The sequence below is a fragment of the Eumetopias jubatus genome, unplaced genomic scaffold, assembly GCF_037043125.1.
Source record: "Eumetopias jubatus isolate StellerSeaLion01/CBP00866 unplaced genomic scaffold, mEumJub1_p1.0 scaffold_12, whole genome shotgun sequence".
In the NCBI taxonomy this organism is placed as follows: Eukaryota; Metazoa; Chordata; class Mammalia; order Carnivora; family Otariidae; genus Eumetopias; species Eumetopias jubatus.
The window spans coordinates 13,667,073-13,678,798 of record NW_028274818.1 but is presented as its reverse complement, the minus strand read 5'-3'; the positions used below and the strand labels follow the sequence as shown (position 1 = coordinate 13,678,798).

The following is an 11,726-nucleotide window of genomic DNA, read 5'->3' as shown; positions in this document are numbered from 1 at the left end:
TCCGCGATAGAAGCAGCCGGGCCGGACCCGTTCCACCCTGAACCCAGCGGAAGAAAGCGACATTCTATTCGTTTTGCGATTGGAAGCCACGGAAAGGGTTAATCAGAGGAAGATTATGTGATAAAGTTTTTGAGAAAGCTCTTGTATGTTACGTTTTGAATCTTTGATGCTTTGGTACTTTGGGGACAGAGGATGACATTCTCGTATTCTCGTTAGAGACGCCGCACTCGCTTTCCTGGCCTCCCAGCTGTAGGTGCGACTGTGGGCCAGTAAGGGATCTTGGAGGAACAACCTAAACCCACATTCAATAAGGCAGCACAGAAGGGAATCGGCCCTACGTAGGGAGGAAATCAAAGTGGACCGCTCCGGGTTGCGGCAGCGGTCCAGGGGCAAGAGTGAGCGGGCCGAGGAGTCGGCTGAGAACGTAAATTCACTAATTCCCACCCCCGCACTGGAGCGGACTTCAGGTAGAGACACCGACCATTTCAACCTCCCTCCAATTCACTATCTGAGGCTCCGGGCCCGATGGCCCCGCCCCGGAACCTTGTGTTGCCGGAACTAAATGCCGAAGTTCCTCTTGTTACCACCGGTCGCAACTCTTACGGGTCGCTTCCGGTGAGGAAACATGGCCGCGGCCGTTCGAGACTCACGTGTGGGTGCAGGGAAAAAGCTGAAAAATTCACTGAAGAAGAAGAAGATGAAAATGGTAGCCAGGGCAGTAGCTTCGGAGTTGGAAGATGAGAGCAAAGACGCTGCCAACAGTGGAGGTAACGTACTAGGGTTGAGCTGAAAAGAAAGGCCGGGTTGAATTCGCGGGAAGCAGGTAACGCGATTGGCTTTGCTGCAAGTTTTATCTCGGGTGGCGTCGAAGGGGCGACTTTGGCCCAGTGAGAAGGCTTGGAGGTGGTGTTTAGGGAAGGGACGCTGTGAACTTCCACATTCTTTTACTAGACATTGTCACCGTCACTGTTACTTATTAAAAGGGATGAAAGCAGCAAAAAGGTTACAATGATAGAAGGCAAAATGAGAGGGGATATTTAAAATTACAAAAGTGGGAAAAGTTTCTTAGGGAATGAGGAGCAAAAGGCCAAAAGAGCTAAGAGGAAGATGAATGGTATACTTGACTTTTCTTGTGTGGTACGTGCGTGACTCTGGGAGTCAGAGACCTGATAGCAGTGAATGAAAGAAGAGGACGTGGTTAAAGTAGAATAAATAAAAGTATCAGTTGATCTCTCAGAGACGCTTGTTGAAGGACGGAAAGATATTTTGAGGCCTTCAGCCATGATGTGACCATGCTGCTCCTCTTTACCATCATTCTTGGCATTAGCTTCTTAGGTTACAAGGAATTTGAGATGACCCCTGACCTTCTAATGTTCCAGTTATTGCTCCTTAATACTAGCTAGAGCTTTGTAACAGCCAGAACTATTCTTTTATAATGGACCTCAGATCATGAGAGTTATCTGCTCAAGATGGTCCAGTGGCTTCCCATCTCAGATTAACATCCAGAATCCTTAGATTGTATGATGTAGCTCAGGTCGTTTTTTCTCCCATAGTTTTCTACTCTGCCCCCTACTAACTACTAACTGTAATCTAACCACATTGATATCCTTGGGGTTTAACACATCAAACAGGCTCCCACACCGGGGTTTCATCACTTGCTGGCTTCACTGCCTAGAGTATTTTTCAAATACTTGAATGGCTCTCTCCCCCCAACTTCCTTCAATCTCGGATCTAGTGCTTTATCTGCAAGACTTGACCCTCATCACCCTATCTGATGTACCATCACTACTCTTCTTGCCTCCCTACCTTCACTTTTTGACTAATCCTGCTATATTTTTCTCAGTGTTTCCGAAATCATCTGGCATGTTATATAATTGCTGTGTGTTTCTCCCAGCTGAAATATAAGTTCCGTAAGAGTAGAGATGGCTGTCTCCCAGTATCTAAAACAGTTCCTGCTGCATAGTGGATTTTTCACAGAAATTTAAGTAAATGAATGGGTAAATCTGGACTTCCAGATCCAAGAAGAAACTGTCATGTGCTAGCTACTGCAGTCCCTAGGTAATTACAGTCCTCATCCCCTTCCAGAGTAATTAAGAAACACAGTCAATTTGTTGAGCAGGAATTAGAATTTCTGATTCTGCTATTTCTTGAACTCAATAGACTAGTTCATGTGGGGTTGTCAGGGAAAGAAACAGCACTACATTTGAAGCAAAATACCAGTACCGCTTACAGATTTAAGTGGAAATTAGATTTATCTCTTTAAGTACTGAATAATTCCAAGTTGGAGCTGTTCTGACTTTTCAGTGCAGTATTGTCAATGCTGACCAGGTTCTAAGGTTCTCTTCCTATTATAGATCAGTTACATTGTGGATTAAGGGTTTTGGGTAATATGGAAACCTAATTATCCTTTAGGTGGATAACTTACCCTGTGTTGAGGAACAAAGGATAAATAAATTTCCACCCTAGAATTATAGTCTTAGGGAAGATAGATGTTCAGCACAGGACTGTAAAAGTAGTTAATACAATCATGGTCCAGTTAAAATGGTACAAATGGAAACAGAGAAACCCATATCCTGTAGAACCCAGCTTAGGCATTGCTTTTTTCTGTCTTATACATATTACTCATAGTATGCTATGTTACTATTTTATTTTAACATACCTTTCTCCTTATAGATATAGATTCCCCAAATGCTGGAACTATGTCTTATTTATTTCCATAGGGCCTTCCTTGCACATTTTAGTATTAAGTACATTTTCCTGCTGAATAAATAAATGAGGTGGCATTTCATCTAGGCCTTAGAAGGGTGAATAATTTTCTAAGTCTGCGGGTTCAAGAAGACAGTTTTCTCAGACATACAGAGAAAAGCACCTACAACGGCATGCAGTCTCTTAAAATGCATGGGCTATTTAGGACACAGTGAATTATCTGCTGTGGCTCTAGCTTCCAGAGAAGTTATTGACGTGAAACCAGGAACAGAGGGTAAAGCCAGATTGTAGAGTCTTGTGTGCCAAATGAAGGAGATTGGCGTCTCCATTTGTGGACAGTAGGGAACAGTTGAGAACTTTTAAGGAAGAGAGAGACACGTGTTTATAAATACCACTGGCGGCTGTATGGTGGCTGACGCGCAGTGCCAGAACCGTTGGTGGGCCGTGGCAAAACTGTGTCGGAACTGGCACTGGTGCAGGACTGCGGGGAGACACAAGGGCTCCACTTGAAATGTTTTTCAGAAGAAAAACATTCAGTTTTCCAAATAACCGACTTAGAAAAAAACTCATAGCACCATAAATTTTGGGTGTGCTCTACTGTTAGAGTATTCGATAATAAGAGCTATATTTTTTTGAGCTTTTAAGTATGTACCGTGTGCCATTTCAATTCTGACAACAACCCTATGAGATAGATTCTATTATTCTCATTTTACTTATGGGAAGCTGAGGTCCAAAAAGGTTGTAACTTGCTCACCCCAATACGTAAGCTGCTCAGTAGGTTGATAAATGACACAGCCATTATTGAAGTTTGGCTGTAGCACCTGTACTCTTGACCACTACCCTTTTTCTGTTCACTTTCTTGTCTGTATCCTTTAGGTTCTCACTTAGTTGTCTCCATCCACTTTTTCCTTCAGGATTTAGACTGTAGCTCTGTGACAGATAATTATAAAGGGCCTTTTATTTAATAAATTCAATAATGTAGGTCCGTTGGTTATAAGATGGGACATCCTCCTTTTGTTTAATTCAGAATTTGTTATTTAATATAAGAATCTGCTGTTTTCCTCTTATGAAATCAGTTATTTCTGGAAAGGTGACCAGTGGAAACAGCTTTTGTAGTTCAGAATTTGTGTATATGTGGCCTTGACAGAACTAATAAATTTTCAGAAAATTTCAGAGAATGGATGCTGAGAAACTATAAAGAGAGAAGATTAAATCTGGTTCAGACACATCAATGAATCAGTGGGCAAATTACAGGCTTATTATTAAAGTGAAGTGTACTGGCTCGTTTTATCAGGAAATTGAATCAGAGGCTTCTCTTTGAATTTCAATTGGATCCTAAAACTTGATAGGGATGTGCCTTATCATATGATCATTTGAAAGCAAATTCTTTTAACAAAATACTACTTAAATTTCATAGAAAACACACAGGTTAAACCCATGCATTGTTTGAACTTTTCCTCTTTAATTTATTTTGATACATTATGTAAGAAAGGTGTAAAAAACGATGCTTTTACGAGTGTAAAGCTCTCAAGTACTGTTTGTCAGACTTTGCAGAAATTTCCTAGTTCTTAGGACGTCTGGGTGGCTCAGTCAGTTAAGTGTCTGCCTTCGGCTTAGGTCATGGTCCCAGGGTCCTGGGATCCAGTCCTGCATCAGGCTCCTTGCTCAGCGGGGGGCCTGCTCTTCCCTCTGCCTTCCACTCCCCCTGCTTGTGCGTGAGCTCTCTCTGTCTCTCTGACAAATAAATAAAATCTTTAAAAAAAAAGAAATTTCCTAGTTCTTTTAAGAAAGACTTTGTCAGCTTTGCTAACAGCTGTATCAGAATTTGGCATAGAACCTGATACATGGTATAGTACTTGATATCCATGTAGTCGTTGAATAAATTGGAAATTGCTCTTAATGTGATTTTTACACTTTTCTCATGTACTAGGTATTGTTGAGGGTAAAATTAACAGAACTTGTATATAATGTAAACTTACATGATAGTGAAATTGTTCAGACTGAATTTTAGTAAATTGTAATACTCTTCAGTAGGATTTGAAATTTGGTCATAGTAATATCACAAGTGATCACAGATCAGAGATATGTGGAAGGTAAAATGCTACAGTTAGCATTTTGTTTTTTTCTTTAAAGATTTTATTTATTTATTTGACAGAGACACAGCGAAAGAAGGAACACAAGCAGGGGGAGTGGGAGAGGGAGAAGCAGGCTTCCCGTGGAGCAGGGAGCCGGATGCGGGGCTCTATCCTAGGACCCTGAGACCATGACCTGAGCCGGAACTTAACCGACTGAGCCACCCAGCTGCCCCTTAAGTTTGTATTCTTAAAGCATACACAGGCACGCATAGCCTCCCTAGTCAGTGAATCAACTCAGGTGAGGAAGTAAACTGGTTGATGGTGTCAAGTATTATGAAGGAGAGGCTGATAACCTCTACCTCTGAGTTATCCTTGAACTACTCAGATTTATTGAATTGATGCAGTGTTGAAGGTTTAGACACAATGCTGACTTTATTCTTAAGCTTGTAGTCTTAAAAAAAAAAAAAAAAAACCTGTAGTCAGTAAATCAACCCAGATGGAAAAAGCCTTGGTCATCATCCAGTGCCATGATATGACCAACCCCTTCCTCATAGCTTGTGCCCATATGACTATAAACTGGTAGAGAAGAATGGTAATTTCATGTTTTCTGAGTCGTTCTTTTCACATACATGAAAAATGGCCATATGCTTCTAACATAAGACTTGATAACAATCCAGTTTAGAAGGTCCTAGGAGCTATCACTTCATTTTTGATAAACTACAAAGCTGTGTTTTAGATATGATAATGCAGTAGATAAATGTGCTTTTCATCAAACTGTACCTTATAGCCTCTTTCATCATTTAAGTTACTTAAAATAGCAAAGGAACATGTCTAAGAAATGAAATATATCACAGTCCTACTTGAGTGGTTTAGCAATTTATAGGACAGACTCAGGAAACAGACTACTTTCAGGCTCTATTCTTTGGCTTGCCTAGATGGCACATGTAGTCACATCTTTTAATTTGTCTCATAGTAGCACTTTAATTTTTATTGTGAGTATTTTTATGGAAAGCTGGGATAACTTCATTTTTTTTCCAAAGGTAAGTGCTTTTAAATAAAATTTAGAACATCAATTTTGATTATTCTAAATTTTTTTTATTTTTATTTTTTTAAAGATGTATTTATTTAGGGGCACCTGGGTGGCTCAGTCGGTTAAGCATCTGCCTTCGGCTCAGGTTGTGATCCCAGGGTTCTGAGATTGAGCCTCACGTCAGGCTCTGTGCTCAGTGGGGAGTCTGCTTCTCCCTCTCCCTTCCTGCTGCTCCCCCTGCTTGTGTGTGCACACGCTTTTTCTCTGTCAAATAAAATCTTAAAGAAAAAGATACCTTTATTTAAGAGAGAGGGAGCACAAGCAGGAGGGGCAGAGGGAGAGGGAGAGAGAATCTCAAGCAGGCTCTGCATTGAGTGTGGAGCGTGACATGGGGCTTGATCTTACAACCCTGAAATCACAACCTTGGCTGAAACTAAGAGTGGGACGTTCAACCTACTGTGACACTCCAGACACCCCAGAATATTCTAAATTTAGTAGTAATGGGCAAGAAAGATCATGTGGCTTGAGCAGAACAAATGATTTATAACTGGAATGGGGAACAGTAGTTACAGAGCTCTTGATAACTAGGGCAATGTGCATTCTTAGGCAAAATCAGAATGGGGCTGAGGAATGGGCTCTTCTGGTTAACTGAGGCTTACATAGAAATTTCTTTTTAAATCAAGCTTTCTTAAACCATTTAATGAATATTTTCTGCATTCAGTACATGTTAGTCTTAGTTGAATCCTTGATTCAAAGCTTTCTAGTGCCTCAGAGGTCAGACAGCATTATTGCTCTGCTCTGTTAACTTTGTGACTTTGGGCATATTTCTTTAACTTTTTTTAAGCTTCAGAATTGTTACCTGTGTAAATAAATAAGAGCAACTCATAGAGTGTTGTGAGGATTAAATGATAATGCATAAAAAGTGTTTTATATATAACTACATGTTAGCTAGTTAGTATTGTCAATATTTTAGTGTACTTTGAAAAGTTGAGGGACATGGAGCACCTCGCTGGCTCAGTTGGTAGAGCATGTGACTCTTGATCTTGGCGTCATGAGTTCAGGCCCCACGTTGGGTGAGGAGCTTACTTAAAAAAAAAAAAAAAAATTATGGTATAGTAACATTGATCACTTCTAAAATAAAGTCAAAGGTAGCCTACCTGCACTTGATGATTCCCTGGACATGCGTTATAGGCTATAACCAAAACTGTAGATAGAATTACAATGGAAGTGAAATTCCTTTTACCCCCTTTATTTTGGCATCCTTTTTTAGTCTTTTGTGATCTCCCATCCCTGGTCTGTCATCTGGGTTCTCAGCATCATTGTCTGTCATTTATTTCATGTCTAATATATACCAGGTCTGTGTTAAGTTCTTTTCATGTATTATCTGATTTAATCATCATAACAACCCAGTGAGGTAGATAACTATTTTCATGCCTATTTTGCTACAAAGAAACTGAGACAAAGCAGAATTAGGTAACTCACCCAAGCTAATACTGTTGGAAAGTAGTGGAATCAGGACGTAATGCCAAGTCTGTCTGATTTTATAATCTGAGCTCTTCACCCTTCTGCTCTAACTAGCTGGTCAACTAAAGCTTCCCATTCAGCACCTCACACTTCTTGCAGATTCCAGCTACCAGAGGTATTCCTTCTTGTTATTTCCCCTCCACAATGACATTAAAATTCTTATCGTGTGTGTCTCTGTGTGTGGTATGTAATCAGCACTTAAATGTTCACTATGGGCTAGGCACTCTTTTAAGAACTTTAATATATATTAACTCATTTAATTATCACAAAACCCCAGTGAAGTCAATACTATTTTATTGCCATTTTTACAGATGGGGATTTTGTATCTGGAGGTGAGATTGGATTCAGGCAGCCTGACTTCTGTGTTCATACTCTTTACTACTAGCTGATCTCTACCAAGTTTTTATGAGGAATTCTGTTTGATTTAGAGTTATTCTAAAGGTGTGAAATAAGTTAAATGTTAACCAATAACCTTAATGCTCCCAGATGGTATTTGTATTTTAAAAGAACAACCTTCTTATCCAATAGAGAAACTTTTTAAAAGTAGGGGCCTAAGGTAAGAGAAAAGCACTAGCAGTTTGGCCTCTTACTGGAAACACACACCTATAATGCTGTAATTTTAAACCGCTTGGTTTTAATTTGGGGGTTAATGTGCATATTTTATTTCTTGGATCGTAAATCAGACCAGCATTTTTATAAACCAGCCAGCTTTTAAAACTCAGGTCTTACTATCCAGTTTCCAGATCCGGTTTCAGCCAGTCTGAACTTCTTGTCATTTCATAAACATCTCACCTTCTTTCATATTCCCATGCCTATGGACACACTGGTTTATTCTGCCTGGAATTCCATTATGATGGAATGCCCATCATAATGATGATTATCATAATTTTAATTTTTATACAGGGCATTGACTCAGTCAGATCTAGGGAGTTTTTGGTTGTAGATTTAGTGATCATCCCCACCTGCATCTTTGAATTCACTTGGGTTGTGGAATCTTACTTCTTTGGCCTCCTCCCTTCTCTTGTCATTCAAACCCCTGCTTTACCTAAGAAACAACTTTAATATCATCTTTGTAAAAGACACCCCCAAACAGTCACTCTTTCTTCGTTGCCTTTTTTTTTTTTTTTCAGAAGAGCACTGACAAATTTTGCATATTGTAAAACCAAATTTTGTGGTTGGTTAACTGATTTATCTACCCTACTAAACGTAGGACCATCTTCAAGGAGAGAAACCTAGACTTAAATTTTTTGTTTTCCCCTTCCCCATCATTCATGAGTGCTCAGTAAATATTGAAGGACTGTGAGTCTTCTTAAAACTTTATCCTACTTTCTAGCCAACTAACCGTATCTGGGACAGATAAATTTGAAAGGGAGCTGGAAGTTTGGGGAAAAGGCAGCGGGAGATGGGAAATGCCTGCGTCTACCACAGAATCTTGGAAGTCTAACCATTCCCTGCCAGTATGGTAGCTGGTAGCACTAGCCACATGTGGCTTTTTTTTTTTTTTTTTTTCAGTAGGCTCCACAACCAGCATGAAGTCCAATGTGGGGCTTGAACTCAAGACCCTGAGATCAACAGTCAGACTCTTAATCGACTGAGCCATCCACGTGCCCCCACATGGAGCTTTTTAAATTTAAAGTAATTAAAATGAAAAATTCAGTTCCTTGGTTGTACTGGCTGCATTTGAAGTATTCAGTAGGCTCTGATGCCCAATGGCTAGTGGGCAGCTTTGATAATAGAACATTTCCATGAATGCGGAAAGTTATATTGGAACCATTAGTTATTGCTTCCAGTAAGTGTTCTTTGTAGCCCTTCCTTAATTTCCAGATTCCAAAAATAGAATGCAAACTTAGAGTTAATGTTTAAAATAACACAGAAGGCTTCAAAGGAATTTTACTTATCTGGTGCCCTGGATATATGCACTTAGCTTCTGTTGTTAAAGATCAGTTAGTAGAAAATTTTTTAAAAAATCTCATTTCATAGGATACAGTAAAATTTTAAGAACCAGTTCTGCTGATTTATCTTTAGTATCCTAGAAGTAAATCCTGGTTTTTAGTATGCTGGAGGACCTCATTTCATTGGCATTTTTTATTTATATAAAATGTGATCATTTCCATTTGCAGTGAACGCCAGACACCTCTCAGCTAGAACTTCTTTAAAAAAATCAAATAAAAATTATGAATTTAGTGGATTCTTTTAGAATTTGTTGAATTGGTTTATGCAGATTGTATAAAATGGTATTCTAAGACTTTTCACAGATGTATTATGTGCCTGTAATATGCATATTGTGGTAGTCAATCTGGGTAAGAAACATACTAAGAAAAAGAGCCAAAGTCTGGAAGTGGAGAATCGGAGTAGCTCATACAGTTGTAAAGTCTCGTGGCTGTCTCTACAGTGCAACTGAGAAAGTGAAATTGTTGCCATTTGTGTGCGAATGCATTAGGACAGAACACTAGATGTCAGTATTGTAGTTCTGACATTGTACCAGGGGCTGGTGAAACCTATTTTTGATCACCCAGGTATTCTTCAGTCACACAAACATTTAAAACATTATGCCTCTTTACATTTAGAGAAATTCGTACTAGAAGAAGCACTTGTCAAATAATTGTTTATTTTGTTACTAATACGTGTGCAATGCTGCTAACTCTGAGAAATAAGACGTATAGTATTAACATCTTTATTTTTCAGGTAATTACATTCTCCAGACTTTGCTTCTCAGTGTACTTTCCAGAAACCCTGGTCTGAGGAGGTGCTTCTGAGGGAAAAATTGTGTGACTCTGAAATCTGGTATATAGTAGACACTCAGATTCACTGAATTGAATGATAGTACTAACAGCTTTTGTTTGGCAAAATCTAGATTTTTTTTTTTTTAAGATTTTACTTATTTATTTGACAGAGACACAGCAAGAGAGGGAACACAAACAGGGGGAGTGGGAGAGGGAGAAGCAGGCTTCCCGTGGAGCAGGGAGCCTGACGTGGGGCTCGATCCCAGGACCCTGGGATTATGACCTGAGCCAAAGGCAGACGCTTAACGACCGAGCCACCCAGGCACCCCAAAATCTAGATACTTTTAAAAATACTTTATAAATAGTAAAGTTCTTAAATCACCTATATTCGCATGTCAAAGCCTAGAATCACATGTCCACAGATTTCTTAAATTTCCCCAGCATGCAGGATATATAGAAGACTTCAAATTAAATATGTGGCAAATGAGTTTCTATTTAAAACTTTTTTCTCTTTACTGAGAAATGTGTAGCACATTAAGCAGTGGAATTGTTAGCAATTTCCTTTATTATTTCCGTTACTTTTTGATAACACTGACACTTTTATCACGCTTTGAAGATACTTTATTTTTACTTGTTTGCTTGAGGCTCATTTTTTCTATACCTATAAAATGTTTTATATGTTTTTATTTGCTGTTTTCTAAGGTTATAAATTTTTATCTTAATGTACTAAATATTAAGTTTTACATATTTTTCATTTCATGAATTTCCAACACTTAAAGGTATTATGCAAAAGTAATAGCAAAATTGCAGGTATTATAATGATTAGCTAAGTCAGATCTTTCTGGCAGTTCTCTCTTACTTCATGGTTTACAGTTGAGAGACTAGAGAGGATCACTCAGACATTAATAGCTGACTGTACTTTCAGCTCCTTTCATTTTGGTCATGGCAGGAAGCTGAATTAAGGGGAAAAAAAGGCTGAAATGTTACTTGAAAGCAGAATATGTACATTTCGTTGAAATTATTTAAAGAAGAAAGGGGGCCTTAGAGCTGACAAGCAGGTACATTATTTTTAAGTAACAACAAAAAACCATGAGACTTCTCAGAGGTAGAAGCAGAGGTTGTGGTTATAATGCTTAGCTTTGGTATGCGCAGCTGGACCCAGCGCAGGCTCCCTGAAGGGAAGTGCTTTGTTAGCTCCTCTGCTCCTCACTAAGAAACATTCCAAGTTACTAAGCTATTGGACGATTTTCTCCTTTGAAGTAGTTCCTAATAAGTTCCATCGGCTTCTGAAGAACAAAACAGAAGCTGTCCAAAAGGCTCTGGACCATATAGATGTATGCGGACTGTGCTGGCTGGTTGTGGTCTTGTTGGTAAAGTACAGTGAACTTCAGAAGTTGAGAAAGGCCACAAAACTTAAACTACAAAAGCTTCTCAATGAGTTGATTTTCAAGCAAGGCCACCGACTAGACTCATATCTGCCAAGCTGCTGACCCCAGTTATTTGAACCTTATAAGATGAACTAGCTGAAATAACCTGTATATGCTTTTTTCGGAGGTTGTGCAGGATACAATTCCAAAAGTACACTTTTGTATCTGCAACTCAGAACTTGATAGTGTCATTCAGTCACCCAGTTGTGCAATTGAATCTTTAGTTTCTTGGGCAGATATT

The 11,726-nt window shown here is 39.2% G+C and overlaps 1 protein-coding gene across 1 annotated transcript in view; it reads left to right on the top strand.

Annotated features, from left to right (window-relative positions):
- Positions 1-609: 609 nt before the first annotated feature.
- The window catches only part of RRP15 (ribosomal RNA processing 15 homolog), a 39,815-nt gene continuing 28,698 nt past the window's right edge, over positions 610-11,726 (top strand). The window contains exon 1 of the mRNA XM_028104657.2: positions 610-767. Coding sequence (XP_027960458.1) covers positions 626-767 — 142 coding nt within the window. The 5' untranslated portion in view covers positions 610-625. The remainder of the gene's footprint in view (positions 768-11,726) is intronic.